The sequence below is a fragment of the Corvus brachyrhynchos genome, unplaced genomic scaffold (genome assembly GCF_000691975.1).
Source record: "Corvus brachyrhynchos isolate BGI_N302 unplaced genomic scaffold, ASM69197v1 scaffold59, whole genome shotgun sequence".
In the NCBI taxonomy this organism is placed as follows: domain Eukaryota; kingdom Metazoa; phylum Chordata; class Aves; order Passeriformes; family Corvidae; genus Corvus; species Corvus brachyrhynchos.
In genome coordinates, this window is record NW_008246054.1 from 4,195,998 (window position 1) to 4,218,110 (window position 22,113).

General features: G+C 45.2%; 1 protein-coding gene across 1 annotated transcript in view; it reads left to right on the forward strand.

Annotated features, from left to right (window-relative positions):
* Positions 1-439: 439 nt before the first annotated feature.
* The window catches only part of DDX31 (DEAD-box helicase 31), a 43,104-nt gene continuing 21,430 nt past the window's right edge, over positions 440-22,113 (forward strand). Inside the window, exons 1-15 of the mRNA XM_017745409.1 lie at positions 440-723; positions 896-971; positions 1,388-1,431; positions 1,782-1,852; positions 2,127-2,191; positions 3,000-3,044; positions 4,318-4,359; positions 5,124-5,188; positions 5,975-6,094; positions 6,363-6,469; positions 7,191-7,426; positions 7,775-7,951; positions 10,370-10,429; positions 16,396-16,446; positions 18,429-18,568. Coding sequence (XP_017600898.1) covers positions 440-723; positions 896-971; positions 1,388-1,431; positions 1,782-1,852; positions 2,127-2,191; positions 3,000-3,044; positions 4,318-4,359; positions 5,124-5,188; positions 5,975-6,094; positions 6,363-6,469; positions 7,191-7,426; positions 7,775-7,951; positions 10,370-10,429; positions 16,396-16,446; positions 18,429-18,568 — 1,583 coding nt within the window. The remainder of the gene's footprint in view (positions 724-895; positions 972-1,387; positions 1,432-1,781; positions 1,853-2,126; positions 2,192-2,999; positions 3,045-4,317; positions 4,360-5,123; positions 5,189-5,974; positions 6,095-6,362; positions 6,470-7,190; positions 7,427-7,774; positions 7,952-10,369; positions 10,430-16,395; positions 16,447-18,428; positions 18,569-22,113) is intronic.

Sequence of the window (22,113 nt, forward strand, 5' to 3'; positions counted from 1 at the left end):
TTAAATGGAGTCTTGGCCTCCCCCCGGCCGGAGCCGGGGCTGATGCGGCACCGGGGCTCGCAGGTGGCTCCCCGGGCGGGCTGCGGGCAGACGGCGCTGCCCCGACTCACCGCGTTGACCTTTGGCGGGCTGTGGGTGATGCTCTCCTAGCCCTCTGCTTCATCTCCAGAGGCTTAAAAATGCTTTTGAGAGACGTTTTTAAACCATGTTCTGCCCAGTCACTGGAGAAGTTGAATGAAGTCCTTCAAGGATGAGCGCTAGGTATGGCTTCAGATTGCTCTTTGCAATGTCAGAAGTCTCAGGCGTGGTGGTGGATCTGTTGGAGTAGGAGTTGCATAGCTGCAGAAGGCAATTTTAGTTTCTTTAGTCATGGAGTGGGCGATTCCAGAAATAAGGTTCTGCTGTGGGCTGATGTTTGTGTGTTAACTCCCAGTCACTGATGACTCTGGTGTATTTGTTCACTTTCAAGCAATCTGGTGCTCTGAAAAGGAAGCTGCAGCCGCCACATGAAAGCCCACCCGTGAAACGCAAACGTAAATTATCCATAAACACCTTCAGGAAAGGCGCCACAGCAGCTGACAGGAGGGAGGAGAGATACTCATCACAAAAACCTGTTCCTAAGAAGCAGTTGACTGACAACCAGAATGAAAGCCAGAAGAACAAACCTTTCATTAAGACGTCCAGCCTGTTTAAAAACAACCCCGACATCCCAGAAATTCAGAGGTATTTTAGACAAATGGGAGGGAAAAAAACCCTTTCAGTGTCTTGAATTCTTGCCCTTGCTTGGCAGAGCAGTTGCTTGGTAGATGTCATTTCATTGCTGATGAAGTAGAATGCTTTTGTATCATTTTTAACCCTAATGTGTGTTTTGTTTTGCTTGTTTCCCCTAACTCAGAAAAGAAGTGCAGCAGGTGCAAGAAAATGTTTTCACTACAGATTCCTTCAGCCAGCTGGACCTCCACCCACATCTGGTGAGTGGCAGGAAGGCCTACATGCCTCAAAAATGTGCATTTTGGGGTGGGGGCATGTCAGAGAGCTGAGGGATGCCTCTTTATTCGTGGTGAGCCAGACAGGCTTGCTGGTACTTCACCTGATTTTGTCACTTAAGGTACTGATGTATGTCCTGACCTGTCCCCAGACACAGTCCCAGCACCCTTGACTGTTTGCAGCTGTAATACCAAAAAAACACAGAAAACCAGCAATGCTGTAACTCTGATTAACTAGCAAGTATTTTGAGAACATGAAAACTTTCTATTTTGTTGCCCAGGACCAGTTATGTAGAGAATAAACATAAGTTGTTTGTATTGTGCTTTATCTTGTACTACAAAAAATAACAAAAGGAACAGTTTGACAATAAAACCTTTACTTCTCTTTATTGTCTCTCTAGATCTCCACAATAAACACTGTCCTCAATATGTGTAGCATGACCAGGTAAGCAAATCAATATAAAAACTTTGCACTTTACCCCTAAAAGCCATCAGTATGTGTAATTGGCTTGTGAAGACCACAGTACCACTGTCCCATTTGCTGTTGGGTTTGTAGGCAGTCCTGCCTTCTAGTTTGGTACTTGAATTATAAACCCATCTGTTTTGAGTTTATCACATCTGATGCTTATCCAGAGGCTGTGCTTAGAAATCACCTCAGCTGATGCAGCTACATGGCAGAGATGAGTGTGAGAAATTTGGGCTAAAGAGTTTTGAGACAGTCAGTGCATGTTAAAACTGTAGGATTCTATCCTGTGTTGCATGTGCATTTCCTGCCCTGTTTTGTTTGTCACCCAGTGTTCAGAAGCAAACGATTCCTGTGCTCCTGCAAGGCAGAGATGCCCTGGTGAGATCTCAGACTGGTTCAGGTCAGTGTTGAATTGTCACTGTCCTTCTTAGGGTGTGTAAATTGGATTCATTTAGGTAGATCTTAGTGGGGTACCACACCTCTCTTTTCTAATTGACCCTTTATTGAATTGTCAATCTTCCATTCTGGAAATTTCCTACTCAATAGAAACTTTTCCAGACTCTGACTGCAGTTTAAGAATGGTGGGGCAAATGGTGCTTTGGTTTGCTGGAGTGTTGTAATTGCCACATATGTTTTTTAATGGAAAGTTCTCCTATTTTCTCCCATTTAAAAAGGTAAAACTCTTGCCTATGGGATTCCACTTGTACAGTCTTTGCAAGGAATGGAATCCAAAATACAGGTAGGTCCAACAGCACTAAATATATTTGCTTTTGATATTAAGGAATAAAAATAAAATCCAGCTCTTGTAGTCATTACTGTCTCTTTTCCTTACAAGCAGTCTGTGTTCCCCTTTATTTGTACATGTGTCAGATGGGATTTTCCAGTTTTATTGAGATGTGGATGGTACAAGATCAATGTTAGCCATTCCCCATTGCTCCATGCAGCAGGATACATTGGAAATGGCTAAATTATCAGGTTTGGAGGAGGCAGAGAGCAGAAGAAATGGTCTGGAAGCTGGGAGAACTGAAAACAAAGGTTACTGCCATGTCTTTAGGGGGAGTAAGTTTTTAATCTTTGGCATGGAGTGGGTTTGGATAATTGCTCCCAATTTGGATCATACACCAGAAAATACTGCTGCAGATCTTGTGCATTTTATGGAAAGAGATCACCCTGAGTGAAGGGTTGAAGCATCTCCAGCCCGTCTTGGATTGTCACTCCCTGCAGCTGCTACCTACAGGTTGTTGCTGTGCGTCAAGCAGGAGAGCATCCCTGCAGCTCAGAAACACAGGAGTGAAACAACATCTGGGTGCACTGAAACGTTGGGTTTGACTGGAGCAGGTTTCCCAGCAGGGAGGAGAAGGCAGTGCAGGATTGATACGTTAAAGACTTGATTTTAAAAGCTGTGGGGCAGAAATACCCTAAAATGTTGTGTGCAAACTTGCACTAAAGCCCTCCAGAATCCTCTGTGTTGGCTGGCAGCAGGGGAGGTGTGGAAAGGCTGCTCAGTGCTGCCTTCTCTGAGAGGCCCTGCTCTTGTGTGTTCGCAGCGCAGTGATGGGCCCTACGCACTCGTGCTCGTCCCAACGAGGGAGGTAGGTGGCTTTTCCTTTCTCAGTCTGTTTGAACACTGATTTTTGGGGATGTAGATGTGGGTCCACCAGGGAAGGTGAACTCTAAAGTTAGAAAACACTGTCAGTCCTTCTGCTGAGATCTTGCTCTCACAGAGAGTTGTCATTTTTGTTCGGTGCCAACCAGAGTGAGAAAGAAGGAGTTTCTAAGTTCTTTTCCTGCAGTTGGAAATCTTTGTGAAGGCTGCAGCACCTCTCGGGCTCAGTGCATACCTCATGCCTTGCTCACACAGGGGAATGAGTAAAACCAATTAATTCAGCTTTGCAAATGTGTAGGTTTATACAAACGTTTCATTTTTAAAGCTGTTTTATCAAATCCTTAAACGAATGCTGAAGCTGAGGCCTCCAAGAATTGGTTTCTCCATTGAACTCTTCTATTTAATTTATATTATTTGCAGTTGCAAAGGCAGTGTCAGAGGAGGGTATCAACCTTTTACATTTTATTTTTTGGTATGTCGAATGATAATAACTTCCATGTGGAGAATTGATTGCAGGTATCTCATTTGGGGTCCAATATTTTATGCAACCTGCAGTGCAATATCTCTGCTCTGTTCCCTGAAAGGAGAAAGCTCTGAAGGTATTTAAATTTTTACAGCAGCAACTTAGCTGCCTCTTTAGGATGCCATGTGAATACTAAGCATGGAGGAAACTGTGTAAGCTCATTTAAAGGGTTGCCATTGAGAGTACTTAGGAAGATAATTTGTAATTACAATTGGTATTACTTTGTATTGGAAGCAATAACCTTCCTTGAGAAAAGAAATGCAGAGATAGGAAGATCCAATGGCACAATCACTCCATGGGTCAGGTGAGAGAACAGTGAGAGCTGCCAGAAGAGGATTGACCTATGTGTTTCCTTTCTGTGGTGGTTTTTTATCAGAATTTCTGTAATCTTCCCTTTTTATTCTTCCTCTGGAGCAAAATCTTCTGTGCCTGTAGCTTGTTTTCTCCCTGGGGCATTCACAGAAGCCCACAGAAGTCTCTCTTGTCCTGAGAGCTGGCTCATGGAGCTGAGCCAGTAGAGAGGCTTTTGAACAGGCCAAAATATAATAAAAGAGAGATTCTTCAAGAGAAAAAAAATTAATAAGTGGCTTCTAAAAAAAATTAAGGATGCATTTAGAATTCTGATGTACATAACTAGATTAATTTACAGATTTTTTGAGCCATAGGAATTTGTAATCCAGCTTTTTAGTCCAGAGAGACTTTGGCAGAGCTCATTTTCTTTTGTTGATTTCCATAGCTTGCACTCCAAAGTTTTGATACAATCCAGAAACTACTTAAGGTAAGAATTCAATGCTCTGTGTTCTTAGCTGTGTAAGGGGCTAAACAACTTCAGTTCCTGTGAATTCAGCTGGAGGTTTAAGGAAATGCAGCACCTGGCAAGATGTATGGTCCTTAAAGATAAATGTGTTTAAGTGTGTGATTTCCCTGTGGCATGTTTTAAATTATTACATGAGCAATTAAGTGATTAATTATGGCACCCTAGTTGCACATGTGCTGATAAACAAGCATAGTTGATTTTCACAGCCATTTGCTTATAGAAATACCTTTCATTGTCTCAGGCTGAGTTATGAATGGAAACTCTCGTGGTGACAAGGACCGTTTTACTGAAACTAATACTGGACAGATGGGTTTCAGATGGGGAGTAGGACTTGGTGAACTGCTTTGCCAGCTGAATGACTGGAGAAATGAGAAGGCTTTTAAAATCATTAAATGATAGTGCTTTCCTTGTAATTGGGGTAGAGTATCTTACATTGGGCTAGAAGGTGTTTAAATCATTTATTTATCTGATCCATATTTCCACCCCCTCTTCATTTTTTCCTTGGAATAATAGGGTACTTCCTTATTATTTATAAGTCTTACAAATTTATAAGTCTTAAAAAGAGACTTACAAGTCTTTTTTTAGTGCTGGAGCTGTGATCACATCACATGCACACTGCTGTCAGCCCCGTCCTCTCTCTTTTTGCCATGAAACATCATTTTTTGATTAGGCTTTGTCTTGTTATTAAGAAGAGTCATTGCTGGTCTTGGTTTTCCTGTCTGTAGCCATTTACCTGGATTGTGCCTGGAGTGCTAATGGGGGGAGAAAAGAGAAAATCAGAAAAAGCCAGGTAGGAAACCAACTTCTTAAATTATATTTTGAGTCCTTTATCTGTTACTCTTCTTCAGAGTGTTTTTCTTACTGGGAGGGAGGGTGGTGAGCTTGGATCAAGCTGTGATCCCCTGGATCTTACACTGGCACAGTGGCTGGGGGAGCAGGAAACATTCACTTCCCCCAGTTGGATCTGTTTCTAAAATGTTGATGAGCCTTCTGAGAAGATGATCTCTTGTGTCAGTATTTTTTTTCCCCCTCTCCTGACAAACACCTGTATTTGCTTACCACCAAGTGCTGCCTACAGTATTTGTTATGGGGGAAATTGCTTTCTGGAGAAGAGATTTCCTGGTGTTAAAATCCCTTTTTTTTCCCTTTTCAAAAATGGAATTGTAAGCTGGTAATCCAAAATGGAATTTTCATTTCTCTCTATATAAGCATACACAAAAAGAAGTTTACTCTTGACAGTAAAACAAGTACTCAGTTAGAAAAGAAAACCTGACTGGGGTGATTTTTTTTTTTTAGTGTTATTAATACTTCTTTCCACCTCGTCCTTAGCAATGAGTGTGCCTTTGAGTATCAGAGTATCAATGATGATCAAGGATAAATGTTAGCTGAAAAAAAACTTCAGTTTTAATCAGCTAGGAAGTGCTGTCCCTGAATTTACTGTGGCACTTTTCACCTCTGTAGGTTCCAGCTCCTCACTCTGGGTCCTATTCCATCCTAACCTGCATGGGGTTGTTTTTTCTTTCTTTTTTTTTTTTCTCTTGCCTGGGTTTTATTTTTTGTTTTTAAATCTTCACAGATTACGGAAAGGGATAAACATCCTCATTTCCACTCCTGGCCGCCTGGTTGATCACATCAAGTCCACAGAATGTATTCATTTCCGTCGCACTCAGTGGCTGATTATTGATGAAGCAGACAGGTAAACTTCCAAGGGCTTAGATATGGAAAATTATTACCATACCCTCTGCAGCATAATTCACTAAATATTTAAAAAAAAGTATGAGAGAGAGTGTGATCTTAAGCCATTCATGCTCAGTGGCCTCAGCCAAGCACCAGATGTCTGGGATTAGGACAAAATACCCACTTTGGACAGATTGTTGGACAGTTATTCATTGCAAAGATGTCATGGAGTATTAAGACTTTCTCCTTCCTTACAGCACCTTTAACCATCTCTCCTGTTCCTGTAGGATCCTGGACCTGGGCTTTGAGAAGGATGTGGCTGTGATACTCAACGCTTTAAACGCTGAGAGAGAGACACGTCAGAACGTGCTGCTCTCAGCCACCCTCACCGAAGGTGGGTTATGGACCGATGGGGGCTCTTGTAGCTGAATAATGCACAGGCAACTGCTGAGTAGTTGGTTGAGTCTGCCTCTGTCACAGCCCAGTGTGAAGCCCTTTGCAGAAGTGGAATAATGCCTGTTAATTTCTTTGGCTTATGGCACTTCCTTCATTACTGCAATTTCTGTCAGTGTATGTACTTCCATGGTCTCCACATATGTCTCCCAAATTCCATTGCAAAGTCACCATGAACCCGAAAGTTCGTTTGTTTGCTTTACAAACGCAGAATTAAGGCAAAAAGCTAATGGCAGGAGAGGTGTTGTGTGCTTTGCTCTGTATCATGCAAGCAGTCAGCTGCTGAGGCAGGAGCTGAACCAGGCCTCGTGACTCCTGCACTCTTGATAGAGTGAAGATCCGCTGGGTTTTTTCCACACACGTCTAGAAGCAGGCCTGCCAAATGCTGTCTGTCCATAAAGACATTTATGTACTGTGAAACAGCACAGTCAGCTGAAGAAGTGTCTTGTGAAGGTTCTGGTGGAGTTCGCAGCAGCTAAGCCTGGTAAGCCCTGAAAGGGCTGAGGTTTGCAGTGAGGGGGCTCTGCAGTGTCTGAGGGTGGCTCACTGGGTCCTTGCCCCTCACTCTTTTTCACTGGAATTGCGTTAGTTGGTTTTTTTCTTTGAGCACGTCATCCCAGCCCAGACTGGGCCTCACATATCTCTCATTTCCTGTGGTTTAGGAGTAACACGCCTGGCCGATATCAGCTTGAATGACCCTGTCAGCATTTCCATAGCAGATGAACTCCAGAAGGTGCCTGAACCAGCATCTCAAACAAATAGGGAAGCCAGCAGTTCATCAAACTGCATGGAGCAGGAAAACTTTGCTGTTCCTGAGACACTCCAACAGTATGTCATGATGGTCCCCAGCAAACTGAGGCTTGTCACGTTAGCAGCTTTTATCCTGCAGAAATGCAAGGTGAGACTCTGGTTGCATTTATATTACTAAGTAGCTCTTTGTCCTTTCCAACTCCTTTATCTGTTCCTCTGTCGAGGATAGCATGGATTAGATCCAGGGCTTTGAAGTGCGTCTTGAACCATGAGAGAGCTGAGGTGCTGTTGTGTCTTTCATGCTGGCAGAGAGATCCCTGTGCAGCATGTACTCATTCTTCTTTTGTGAACTCACTGTTTGGTGTCAGACTCTGTAATCCTTTCCCAGATAATGATACATCTCCAGAAGTGTAAATCACCTGGATCTTTTCACGATCAGGGAATTGGGAGAGGCCTTTGGAAGTGGTCATGTGCAATCCTCTTGTTTTTCCTGCAGTTTGAAAAGCGCCACAAGATGATCATCTTTTTCTCCAGCTGTGAACAAGTGGAATTCTACCACGAGCTCCTTGTTAAGGTCCTTTCTGGAGGGTCAGAGTCAGAGCAACCTGGGCGTTCATCCCTCTCCTCTGTGAGCTTACAGTTTCTACGTCTGCATGGCGACATGGAACAGGAAGTAAGCACTCTCAAAATGTCAGGACCTGCAGTTTTATTCCTTATTCCATATGATTTATTATGTGGCTATTTTGGGGAGGAGGGCAGAAGAGAGGAGAGAGAATCATTTCACCTCTAGGGGCCTCACTCTTCCATCTGCTAATGAGAATAAGGATATTGTCCCATTTCTGGAAAGTACCTTGGTAGCTGTATCTGAAAAACACACCTGAAGAGGCAAATGTGTTATTTCAGCAGAGCAGCCATTCTCTATTCCCAGTGGGTGCACTAAACCATTTATGTCTCCATGCTTCTCTCTTATGCAGCCAAGACAGACTTTTAATGCCAAAGGAAAACCTTATCCAAGCCCCAAAACATTGCTACCTAATAAGTTGCCCCCAATAGGTGAGGCTGGAGCAGTTTGGCTTTGGGTTTGAAGAACAGTGTCTTGACAGTTTGCTGTTTTCCCTGGGATGGAATAATAGCATTATGACAGTGATTACCCCAAAATAGGTTTAGGTTTTAGCCAGTTAGGCCTGAGTGGAGAGGTTGGAGCTTGCTACAGAGGGCTGAGAGGCCAGGAGGAGAGTGTCAGATGAACTGTCACTGCAGAGCTTCTCTCAATAGCTGAGAGACCTCCCTTGGAAGTTCTGCCCCTGATCCTGCCCTTGGTCTGTGATGGAGAGAGTTGCCGCTCTACTCTGAGCTGCACAGCAGAGATGGTAAATGAATAGAGCTCTTCTGATGAAGCAAGAGGTGAAGAGCCATTGTTTTTCTCACTCATTCCCATCCTGTGGAGACCAGAAACATGTGCTTTGCTGTCCCTGCAGTCTGGCCTTTCCTCAACCTGCCTGCCTGAGCAAGTGAGCAGGCCTGGTCTGGCCCAACTCTACTCTGACCAGCTGTTAAGCCAACAGAACACCACTAAGTAGCTGGCACCAGGGGAAGGGTTTTGCCTTTTTAGTACCCAGTGTGTAATTAGTGCTTGATGTCTTCAAATTAAGAGCATTAATGGAGCTAAATTGTGGATCCCATATGGTACTGCTGAGCACGGCTGCTGTCATTGTCAACAAGATACAGCGTGCTCTCTTCTTTAATTTTTGTCAGCAGAGGGTTCAGTGTGTCAGCAAGGCCCAAGCTTCTCTTCTTTTCTAGAACAGCACCTCTAGCTGGGAGTCAGGTGTGTAAGGTTTCTTCTCTATTATCAAGGTAACAGGACATTCACTTAGCTCCTAGCCAGAGCTCTAGGGAAAAGCTTGAAACCTGGAAACAAGGATATTTTGGAAGGCCAGTAGAAAAGGGATTGTAGGTGCAGAGGTGGTATTGGCAAGGGAAGATCAGGTTCTGCTGAGACCTTTGGTTATTGGTGCTCAGAGATAGCAAATATCATTGTGATGTAATGTGAGTTGGGGAGTAAATTTGTGGAAAACAAGTTGTTAGTTAAAATAACTGGAATGTGCTTGGGAAGGTTTGGGGGCTGACAGAGCAGGAGGCTTTTGAAGGGAGCTAAGGGGCTGTACTGGGTGCCTGCAGCTCCCTTCAATAGCTCAAAGACTGCTGGGGGGATAATTTGGGACCTGGGGGCTGTGGGTGGTGCTGCCTGTGGGCCTGAGCTTGTGTTAGGAGTGGGGGCTGCAGGAGTTGTGGTGGTGCAGAGCAGAGATGGGGACAGGGACCTGCCTCTGACCCCAGTGGGAGGGAACAGCCTCAGTCCAGTGTCATCAGCCCCAATGGTGGCTTTTGCCAGTACAAGGGGAAGGCGTGGGAGGGTGCCTCCTTTCCCCCTTGGGCAGGGATTTCTGGCCATCTCTCCTGCCCTGTTACTTTGAAGACTTGTCCCACAGCAGTTCACTGTGCAGCTGAGCATCCCTGACACTCAGTAATTCCAGTGTCAGAGCAGTGGCTGTGTGCATGCCCCATTGGGCACATGATGAGGCTGATCTCTTGTGATGTGATTATATCACTGTGTCAACAAAATGGGCTTATCCTGCCCATCGTGTGACTGGACAGACAGCAGTGAACATGTCCAGCTTTGCTTGCTTCCACAAAAGCCTGTGTTGCCCACAAAGCGTGCCAGTGCTTCTGTTGGTGCTGCCTAATCCTTTGTGGATCCCCCCTCCATGTAAAACAGCTCCTGTTTTCTGGCATACACAGGCTATGTTTCTGCGCAAACTGTGGAGGTGTTGGCTGCTCTGATTTGACCAAATGCATCCAGGCTTCCCCAGACACTGCCTTCCTACCTGGGACCACACCTGTGTGCCACAGATTTTTCCATTTGCAAGAAGAGTCTGACTGGCACTCATGAGGCCAATTCCTTTGCTTTTGAATCTGTACATGAGCTAGTGAACAAGACACAGTTAAATTGTTACCTTAGCTAATTTGCTTTGTGTTCGATTGTCATGTGCATAAGCAGTCTTTTAATTCTTCCTTTTCAACCTTCTAGGAAAGGACAGAGGTCTTCCAGGAGTTCCTAAAATCCAAGACTGGCATCTTGCTTTGCACTGTGAGTAACTCAGAGTCCCTTTGCAGCTCCACACTAATGGGCCTGTCTGATCCCTAAGGGTAACCAGAGGAATTGGCACTGCGCTCTAATTCCAGCTCACTGTCTGACCTTGAGGAAAGTCATCTCTTTTTTCTGCATCTCACATGTTAAGTAAGGACTGAGGCCTTCTTTGCAAACTATTAATATGGTCTTCTGCTGAGTTACCATATACAGGAAGAATGTATGTCTTATCTTAGAGACCAAGTATTTTGCACAGTCTTATGTCTAGAAAAATCTGTTCCTTTGAAGCTGGAACCTTGCCCTCTACATGCAGCCAGTAGAATGCAGTCCTGATTTGTAGTGTACCCCGTAACTGCCAGGAGAATTGGATGGAATGTGGTATTTCCCATCTTAATATCTACCCCAAGGGTAAAAACAACCACCTGCAGAGGTGGAAGGGGGAGCTCAACCAGAGAAGGGGTCATTGGAAAAGCTCATGCTCTGCTGCTCTCCTCACCTTGTGCCCTTCAAGCTCCTTCCAAGGATGCTGAGGGAGAAATTCTTGTCCTCTGCTGAGGTTTGGTGGCACCCTTGGGTTGTGGTGGCACCTTCACCTCTCGCTCCTGACCTGCTGGGGCCACAGGCTGCTGCAGTGGTGCAGAAGGCTGCACAATTTGCTCTCTAATAGTGGCAGCTGTTGATCTGAAAACGTGTGAATCTTGGCGATTTCTACCCACCGCAAACCTGTAAATTACAGCGATCGGGAGTAATTAGAGCTGAGAAACCCTCTCCAGCTCTGAAATGACTCCTGTTCCTGCTGCATGTTATTCTTAAAGGAAACCAGTTGCAATTTTTTCAGAGAGTGGGGGGCTGAATTTTCTCTTTTTTCTGCCTACAGTTCAAACTAGGAGTGCCATGTATATAGGAGTGTTTGATTTAGCATTGCCAAATTATATATAATGTCACCTGTAAAATTCTACTTGTTACATTCTGGTCCTGCTTTGTGTGTACAACCTTTCAGAGATTTGGTCAAGGTCAAAATGCATCTTTGCAGTGCGTAAGTGGAACTTTAACTTGGTTTCCTTGTATACAGAGGTAGTACTTGAGTATCTGAACTAGGGAGGAGAACAGAGCTTAAATCATTCAGTGGTGTAGATTGTTTTGAAGATAAAAAGTGTTTGGTAAATTCTAAAAAATAAATAGCTAAACTTTGTTGTTCTTGATGCACCTGCTGCCTATAACTGAGGAATGTCAGGTACGTGTCTTGCTATTGAAATTCCAATTTAATGGGTTGGGAAAGAAGGTAAATGCTCAGTTTTAGACAAAGAGAAAGCAGAACCATTGCAATCACTGGGCTATCAGTTCCTGGGTGAGAAGGTTTGAAGGGAAAATGTAGCCTGTGACAGGAAAAATCTGTCAGGAAATGTGCAGCTCTTGGCAAGGTAGGAAGAAGAATTTGGATAAAGAAATCTTAGTGGATGGGATTCCCCTCTTGAGACACTGGAGATACGGTTTGATTTCTTGCTGTGCCACAGACTCTGTGCAGGTGAACATGGAATTGGGGTGACAAGGCAAGAAACCACATCTCAGTTGAGCAGCAATAGTTGTGGGTTTGCTCCTGAGCTGTCACAAATGGGAGGTAATGGTCATAAATGGGAGATAGTGTGGAGTAACCTGGATTTCCATGAAGAGGGTGGTGTAAGGTAACACATTTATTGTAACCCTCCTCCTCTTCAATCTAAGCCACTTTGCATTTCCTGCAAGGCAGGGATGCAGATCCTGATGGTTACGGTGACTGCGGCTCAGCTGGCACGTGGTCAGCACGTTAAGCACAGTGAGTTGTGTGTGTGAGTCCAAAATCTCTCTGTGCTTCAACTCCCCATCTGTAAAATGGGGAAAGTAGCACAGTTCCATCTTACAGAGATGTTGGGAGGACAAATGCATTGAAACCAGGAGGTGGCCTGTTACCACAGTAATGGGGACCATATGGACACCTTAATATAGAGATACACTTTGCACCAGTCCCACATTACAGGTGCCTCCCCAACGCAGATGTCCAAAGGGCAGCCAGGCTCTGTGACCACCTCCTGCCTCTAAGGGCATTGTTTTTTCTGACACTCTTCTCCATAGCAGCAAAAAAAAATATTCTGCAGAAAGGTGGTTCTGTTCTTTTCACTATGAAATCACGTTTTGTGCCCACAAAAGAGCAACACAAAAGAGCAACACAAATAATGTTGCCGTCCTTCCCTTGTCCCTTATGCCATGTTCTCCACCCATCTTTCCGCTCTAGTAAGCAATGGGACCTGCTGTTCCTTTTATTAATTTGCTCTATGTCATATGTATATTAATATATTCCATAAAATATTTTTGCCAGACAATATAAGCTGGCAGACAAGAAAATAAAGAAGGGCCACGTATCTCAGAGGGTCTCGTCCAGATTTATTTCTCTCTCCTTCACTGAAAGTTCTTTGCGGCTTCCTTTGGGATGTGCCTTTTAAACAAGTTCATCTCTTCCAGGGAGGGAGGAAAGATCATTTGGAGATTGTTTGCTGTTTACTCAGTCACGCTAACTCATCTTGCCAGTTTTCTGGCGGCCCCAGCCAAGAGCTTTCGCCTCTGACAGCTTCTGTGCTCTCCCCTTCCTCCTCTGATTACGCAGCCCAATCTGTCACCCTGCCGACGGGGGTCTCTACCCTGCTGATGGCTTTCCACACTCGGCAGTAATGACTTTTGGCAGGCCGGGAAGGCGCGAGAGCTTCTTCCCCAGCTTGGAGAGCCGTTAGGCCCTCTCTGCCTGTTAGCTAAAGCACTTTGTGAGGTTCTTTGGTAAATAAATGAGTCATTTTAATCCAACTGACAGCCTGGCACCTGAGCAAGCTGCCTTCCATCTGTACTTCTAGGCCTCATGTAGGCAGCCAATTGTCAAGCTCAGGGCCTTCAAGACCTCACCATTGAGTGTCTTTCAAAAGCAACTTTAGCAATTTCCTTTGCCCTAATTAGATCGTGTGAGAGGGACTGAGCAAACCAAGGCCCTTGCAAAACTTTTGTGGCCCTGTTGGTTCTGATCTTCTGCAGTGACAGGACTTGCTTTCAATGTGGCCTTTTTGCCCTTCATTCCCTTTTACCCACCCTCTGTACCCCATTCCCTGGCACCCACCCCCTGTATCCCATTCTCTTGCACCCACCCCTGTACCCCCCAACCACAAGCACAGGCTGGTAACATGAATTATTCAAAGCAGACATTTCAGCCTTCCTAGCATCCCTCAGGTGGATTGTTCCTTGATCCTGTGCCCCTGTGTGCCTTGCAGTTGGGATCAGGGCAGGAACATGGTTAAGGCTTCAGGTTATTGTGTTTGCTTGGCATCTGGGCTTTCTTTAAAACTGCACTGGTGTAGGTTATTTTTTTTTTTGCTCCCATGAGATGGTCACTGAAGAATTTGCCCTTCCACTGCCCGTGGAAAGGAGGCAGCAGTGACCTGCCGAGGTGTCATATCCTTGATTTCCCTGTAATTAAGGAATGGTGGTGTGAGGTCACACGTGGAAAGGGGAGTGCCATCTGAGGCAGTGGAAAAGAGGGGTGAGTGGTATATTGAAAATCTCTTGGGATTCTTGAAAGAGTACTGGCAGCAGGTTAGTGCTTCTGTGAGTGGAATAAATGTAAAACTGGATGGTTGTTGTTTGAGCTGTGTTCTCTCTCCTGGAAAAGTGACCCACAAATATTTTTCTAAAATTCTGAGAAGTTGAAACTCATGGGCTCTGCCAGCAGAGGAAAGCAAATCAACTCAAACTTTTTACCCTAGTCCTACCTTGCTGCTCTCTATCAGGGTCTTAGAGGAAAAGCAGCTAGAGGAGACACAGGTGGACTGATACTGAGGAATCTTTGAGAGTTTGCAAAACACTCCAATTACCAGTAAATCCCAAGAGACTTGTGAAAGAAAGCCAAGGGAACCCCCAGGAGAGTAGCTGCTGCTATGTGTCAGTAACAGCTGAGTGGAGTTGGTGGCATTGTGAAAGCAATCGTGAATGCAAGGCTGGTGATGGGAGGAAGCCTTCTCCTAAAATGTTCTCCCTGGCTATTTATGAGGCTTTTGGTGAACCTTTTCAGCTTGGGCAAACGCACATGAAAATGCTGTCCGTGGCAGTGATTTTCCAAGCTGAGATGTTGAGAAAATGTGTCTTTGAAGAGTAGGGAAAGAATCTGGATGGATGAGAGGGATGGCTCCTGCCCACTTTGTCTATTCCTTCCCCTATTAGAGGTGCTCCTGACCACAGGGCTGGCTTGGCTGTTGGTTTATTTTGGGGAAACTGCCCTGTCCCAAGGTCAAAGCCCTCTCCTCAGACAGCATTTCCTCAGCTCCTGGGTGTGAGGAGGAGCACAGAGTAAAGGAAAAGACCAAAGCCTTGTCAGCGTGGAAGAACAGAGCCAGCCAGCTCGGAATCAGACGTCAGCGCTCCTGTGTGATCGCGCTGTAGAGTTTATAGTCTTGTTATCCTGGTAACTGCTGTACACGCTTCCCGACTCCCCTTGATTTATTTCCTCCAACCTCCTTTAAATGGCTTTTTGTACATCTGTTCATTCTGACTCTGGGAACAAGTCACTCCTTAATAAGCGTGTTGGAGCGCGAGTGTGCGTTATTTCGGAGTGGGCGCTGTGGAAAGTGTCTCCTCTTTTACTGCAGTTGGAGCCACAAAACAGCCTGGTTAGTGCTTATGGGAAGGCCTTTGCTGCCAAAACATCAGCTTCCCATTCTTTTAACGTGTGTGGGAGTTGCATGAAAACACTTCAGTGGGTGGCTGACACATTTTTAGTACATTAAGCTCCTGCTTACGTCCTTAATATATTCTATTTTGCAACTAGCTAAAAGATACATGTGTTGCAAAACATTTCCTAACAGAGTTAAATCTGCACACCTGCTCTGCTATTGCGCCTGGTGAATGTAAAATCCGAGGAGTATGTGAGGACATTACTAATGAACAGAAAATCAAGAAGGGAGATTGAGATGTGTTTGCACTCTCCATTTTGGACAGGATTTAAACTCTCGTTTCTCTCTGAAGGGGTATGTTTTTGGAGCTATTCTGACTGTGGATAACTAAAGGGTCTCATTCAAGTCCTTCTCCAAGTTGATAGGTTTTCTCACCAGCTGGCACATCTAATAAAACCTTGACAGCAGCTTCAGACTCTTTTCTTCACAGCTGCATTTTGTTTCTCCAAATCAAAGCCAGACTGCAAATCTAAGGCATAGCTGAAGTCCCCTCTCCTTGAGCTGTGCTCCAGATTCCTGCAGATTCTGCTAAATTGTTTATTGGCCTTTTATTTTAGGGCCACATGACCTGCAAGTCTTCTGCTCCTCAACTTCAGACCATCACCTAGGAAACAACTAATTATTTGTAGGTAGAGATCAGTGTATCTTTGGACGTTCTACCCAAGGCCAGGGATTCTTGACTGCTAGCCTTTATTTTTTTTTTTTTTCCCTTTTCATCATAAGAAGTCTGGTTTTGGTACTTAGATTTGCTGTGGAGAAAGGTGTGCTCAGAAATCGTGCTGCCTTTCAGAGGTTTAATTCTGCCTCTCTGTGTTTGGGCAGTAGGTGCCCATGAGAAGATCTCTTTTCATCAGTGAAACAAACTGAAGAACCAAAGGTATCGCTGCCCCTTACACAGTGGATTCTGTCAGATATAATGCAAAGGGGCTGTAGGAAATGCTGTAATTCAACACCACCATCCTGAAATAGGTGTTTCTATCCTCCAGGCTTTGGGCCATAGTAGTGGATCATTTTTTATTGTATTAGTCTGCTAACAATCCTTGCATTTTAAACCCTCAGTGTTACTTCTGACCTTCAGTCCATCTTTCCCCAAACTAGACACATAAAATTCCTACTTGCCTAGCCAGCATTGCTTTCAGACATAGTTGCCATCCCAGAAGACTCCTCACTCTGCTGATAGCTCCAAAGGATTTTTACTAAAGTGATTTCCTTATTAATTTTAAGGATGTAGCAGCACGGGGACTGGACCTGCCTCAGGTGACCTGGATTGTACAGGTGGGTTTGCTCTGTGTGTCTGTGTGTGTTAAGTGCAGCCTTGCTCAGATGAAATCCCTTCTCAGTCCAGAACCTTCCTGCAGTTGGCTGGTCCTGGTGCTGATGCCTACAGGTGTGGGAGACCTCCAAGTTCCTGACTGCAGGACTAGGACTCTGGGTTTTGCCAGGATACAGCATTGCTACCATATCCCTGGGCTGTTTTTCTCTTTAATAACTCTGGGGTTTTCACTGGTTGGGATAAAACACCTTCCATTTCCCTACCCAAGAAGTCAATTTTTGTGAAATCCTGGCCATCTCTTGCAGTTCTGTTCCTTTCTTTCCTAGCTTGCTGGGGAGGCAGTTCCATGAGGAGTTTAAGTGCATTCCTGATGTTAAACATTGAGTAGCCCAATAGTGTCAGTGCAGTGACCTACAGAAACTGAGTGTTTGCAGTGAGCCTTGGCTGGATTGGGGCTGAGTAGCTGCAGGCATCCAGCTTCCAGTAGAACTGCATGGTTCAGATTTTCCCTGAAAAGAAAAAAAAAAGCCCAACAAAACCCCACACTGCTGCATTGCTGTTGACAGAAATACAGTCTTAGGGAAAAAAAATAAAAACAAAGGAAGATGGATTGAACCTTAAAAATAGCAGCCTGTCGTTTCAAAGAAGAGGCTGAGAGCATGAGGCAGATTTCATTTCTATAAAAGATTTATAATTAAAAAAAGGTTAGTTGAACTGAGGAAAAACTGATCCAGAGATTCACATGTATCAAGCAACACCTGGGTAAAAGGAACAGGGCACAGAGCCTCAACAAAGCTTTTTAATTTCTACCTCATCCCTTCAGGTAACAAATTTGATTTGATTTTTGTGTTTTTTAAAAAAAGAATGATTTTGTAGCAGCCAGCTAGTCGGAGAAGGCTGTGGAAGTGAAGTCTTTAATTCCCAGATCTGTATATTAATATAATTTAACCAAAGATATAGTTGCCAGTGCTAGAACGCAGTGCAAATTACCTAAAGCCCTGGGAGACTTCTGTGTGTCCAGAAGGCGAAATCTCAGCTGTCCTGAGGGCTGTGTCCAAGAGCAAGGACCTGCAGGGAGCAATTAGATTGCTCACAGCATCTTACTCACACCTCTAGCCAGTAGAAACTTTGCCAGAGGGCACAGGTATAAACACTAGAGTGGGCTTTGGTTGTTGGGTTTCTTCCAGTTAAACTGCTGAGGGCTCATTTCTGAGCAGTATCTCTGTGCATGTTCATTTTTTCCAGGAAAGAGAGGAGGGGGGGAAAGAATAGGGGGAGGTTAAAGGGAGGGAAATGTGTCACCCATTATCAGATCTTGCAAATGGCTGGGCAGTTTTGATTCCCACTTAGGTAAATGAGAGGCACTGCTATATTTGGGGAGTCTTTAAGGAACATTTTCATGGTGCCTGGTAGTTGGACAGGGGAAGACAGTTGCTACCTGTGTCATCCATTGCTGAAAGCACTTCCTCCTCTCTCTTAGATTTATTCTACCCTGTAACCAGCCATGATTTGCTTTAATCCAAAAAAAAGCAATTTAGCCCAACTCCAAATTGGCATCAGTTGTTTTTTCTTTTGTGTTTTTTCTCCCAAATGCAGAGCAGGCAGCTCCCCACTCCATGTGGGCAGTCCTGGGCGCTCTTTGCTGTGAGATTTGATTAGATTTGGGGGGCTTTTTTAGGGGAAGCAAACAGGTTTCTGACGTGCCTGTATCGAAATAAAATCTAAAAGGCAGAAAGAGACACTGAGACAGGGAAACTGTCCTATTATCTGAAAGTTGGCCAATGTGTCACATTCACATGTCAAAAAGCTGCCGTGGCTGAGGGGCTGAGTGATGGTTCCGGGGCTGAGGCGCGTTACAAGCAGCCCAGCTCCTCGGGAGGTGCAGCGTGTGGGGGTGTGCCTTTTGTTCCAGGTGAGCGGGCTGGGGGTCTCGTTTATAATTAACACGCTGCATCCTGTTAATTCCTCCTTCCCCTTTCCCAAGTACAACGCTCCGGCTTCACCTGCGGAATACATCCACCGGATCGGGAGGACGGCGCGCATTGGCTGCCGCGGGAGCAGCCTGCTCGTCCTGGCGCCTTCGGAGGCAGAATATGTCAGCTTGCTGGCTTCTCACAAGATTAAGTGAGTCAGAAACGCGAACAAAAGTTTCAGCTCATCCTTGCTAATTAACCTTCCGTGGCACTTTCAGCGGGACTGTGTCTCGTGCAGGTTTTAATAAGAATTTATTAATTCTTGTGATCCAGGCCTGGCCCCAGACTAGCAAAAGGAGAAGAGGGGAAGTGTGTGAAAATCATCAGCCTGACATGTTGTGCATGAGTGAACGTGCGTGGTGAGGGGCAGGGAGGAGATGATAGTCGGAGATCCTTTGCACTCCATTGTTTTCTCTCTGGCCCTGGGTTCAAATCGTGACTATGTGGAGATCACAAGTCAAACGAGCCTGTCAGATGCTGCCTGGCCATCTGCCTGCATGGCACACCATATTGGCAGAGACTGTGCTGGCCCTTTGGGAGAGATCTGGGGGAGAAATTGCTGGGGAGCTGTGGGTCATATCTGGCAGATAATTGACGAAGATGTGTTGTTTAAGTGGCTTGTGACAGGAATAGGAGAGGCTTTGGCAAGTGCTGAGAGCCCAGTGTGGTCCTGAAAGGCAAAAAGGGAGGGTGGGCTCTGCAGACCCAAAGTGGGGTGTGCTTCCAAGCCTGGGAAGGCTCCTCTTAACCAGCTCTAGCTTGGACTTGGGAGTAGACAGCAAGGAGAGCAAGCCAGGCTCAGTAAGGACCAGCCCAGTGTGCAGTCAGGTACCTGATGGCCGACACATGATGAGATTTTAGTCCAGCTCTGCTTGCACAGTGGTCTTTTTGTGGAGAAAACCCACAACTGGCTGCTCAGCATCGCTAGGCAGGATCTCCAGCCTCCTCAGCAGCCAGCTGGGTGTTTGTGCCTCCCCTTGCTCCCTGCTCTGCTGTCTCTCAGCGTTTGAGAACATCAGCAGAGTCCCTTCAGTGTTGTAGCAGTGTTGATGGAGCCCTGTAAACTCATGCACAAATTAGTTCCCTTTTATTTCTTGTGTTTCTGTCGGGTGGAGCTGCTTGGAATCTAATTTGGTTTTGCATCCTTGAAACAAACAAATGTTGGCAGTAAATACAGGCTTATTCTAGGCTGTGAGCCATTTAGTGGTCTAACAAAGAGCCATCCATCATCCCAGGTAACTATCTATTAAGCAGACACCAGCAAGACATGGAAGGCTAAGCTGACAGGGGTTTTTTTCATGTAACAAACAGCACTGACATTTAAAGGTGAAATCCCACATAATTGTGAATTTTTAACTCCAAGTAGAAAGTTCTATTTTTCTATTTTCTAATATTTTGGTAGTGTTAGAGGAAGGAGAGGGAAATTTCCTTCTTTTTTATTTTAAATGTTAATGCTTTTATCCAATGCTGTTGTTTTTTAACAAGTTTAGGGAAGTGTCACTCAGGCTGGCAATTACATCTGCTAAGGAGACCTGCTGTTGAGCTGGCCATGGTCTTCAGGAATCTTGAAGACTCTGAATAAGCAAGGGAGGTTTATGCGAATTTATTTTTCCTTCACTTTTCAGAGCCAGACAACTCTGGGGATTGCCTTTTCTTGGTTGTTTGTTTGTTTTATGCTCTTCATAAAATGTGCTGCCCTGCAGTTAAAGGACTTGCCAGAAAGGAGTGTAATTTGCCTTCCTTGACGCCCATCTTCAGAGGGAAAGCAGTGAGTGCCTGACGGGCACGGGGCGATTCGGCCTCTCTGCAGCCGTGTGGCCTCCGCAAAAAAAAAATGAGGAGAAGGGGCACCAGGGTAGAGCAGGGAGCTGATGAATTACTGAGAAGATGCAGGAAGGCAGCTTGAAGCTCAAGGCAGCAAGTGCCATCAGCACAAATTGCCGTTACCCTTCATAAACAGAGCATTATGATGATAATCCTGACAATTTAATTCAGTGCGAGGGCGAAAGACAGCGTGTGTTGGACTGTCACTGAGCCTCTTAAGAACTGCTCATTTCTGTTCCTTTACCCTAAGTCTTTGTAGCTTTTGACTTGGTCTGCACAAGTTACTGGAGTTGGCTTTTTTTTTTTTTTTTCATTCTTAGCCTAATTTTTGAATCTCTGGGATTTTTGTCGAGGATGAGAATGTGTTGTGAATCTTTTTTTTAATTTGTTGGGGTTTTTTTTCCTTTTTTAAATGAAATTCCCACTGGGTTTATTGAAATGTAAATACTTCATAAAATATGTATTTTGAAGAAGACAAAGCATGAGATGTGTCCCTGCAGCTGGTGTAAATGAGCAGTGCTCTGCTGGTTTACAGGGGATGAGGATCTGACCCAGAGTTTTTTCCTAAACCCCTCCACCCACCCCAGCATGCATGGGAGTAAGTCCAGGAATGTTGAGAGTCGGAAGTAATGAGAGCAGACGTGGCTTTGTTCCTGGATGAAAATCCACTTCGGAATTAGAGATGACTGCCTTTGAAATTGGAAATCGCTCGCAATTAATTTTCACCGGTACCTGAAGCCTCTCCTTGGCTTCCAGTGTGGAAAAGCAGCATTAGCCTTTGCCAAAACGATCTCACTTTGGCTCTGCTGAGATCAGTCATTCCCGTTGGGGCTCAGGAAAGCTGCCTCTCTCTGCAACTTTCTGTTTGGGCTTTGTGTGGCTGGAAGTTGTGGCTGCTCTGCCCAGCTGTATGTGGATGTGCAGGCACGTGCACACTCATGTTTTCTCTGCATTCCCTCTTTCCTTTTTTTCTTTAAAAAAAACGGGTTAGACTCCAAAATGTTCTGTCTCAGCTCCAAGCACAACTAACAGATTTCCCTTCAAACGGAGGAGGCAACAAGCAGAAGAAATGTGAGGTTCACTTTTTTTTTTTTCCTTTATGTCTCTTCTAGTCCCTTCAGCTGCAGTCTCGCAGTGCCTGCCTCGACAGCTATCAGATAATTTCTTTATCTGCTAACGGCGGCCTAACTAATTTATAAAGGAAGAGGCATCACCGTGAAGGCACGAGTCGTTTCCCTGCCTGCTCTGGGGTTGTGCTGTTCCCCCCTCCCGGCTCCCTCGCCTGCTCCCTGCTGTGAACCCAGTTCAGGGATCTGTTGCTGGCGACGCGCCAGGCGAGGGGAGGACCCGAGAGGGGGTGACAACTCTGACAAATCAATGTCAAAGGTTTGACATTTTCATTCATAGCGGTGTCAAAGCAACCTTTGCAGGGGGAAGGGGGAGGTCTGCTTTCCTCTTGCTTAAGTGGTTGCCATTTATGTTTTAATTTGCTGTTATACGTCTCAAAACCAAACAGAGAAACCCTCAGTTGTCGTTTTATGCTCCATTTCCCTTTCTCCCCCATCGCTCCCCCGCCTTTCTCTGCATCCTCTGCGAAGGAATCTGTGCGTGGGCTGACCCAGCTGCACATGGTGGGGCTGATCTCCCTTGTAGTGTGTCTTATGGCCACTCTGGCCCATCCCTTCCAGGCTGGATGGCTGTTCCTCTGGAGCGTCTCCTTTCCTTATGCTGTGATGCTGAGTTGGCTGAGGTAAAGGCAGATTGCAAAAGTAAAGGTGTTTGTTGCTTTAACTGGGAAGGATGAGGAGCAGGTGAGGATCACAATATCCCATCACATGGTGTGGCAGAGATTCCTCCATTCCTGACAACCAT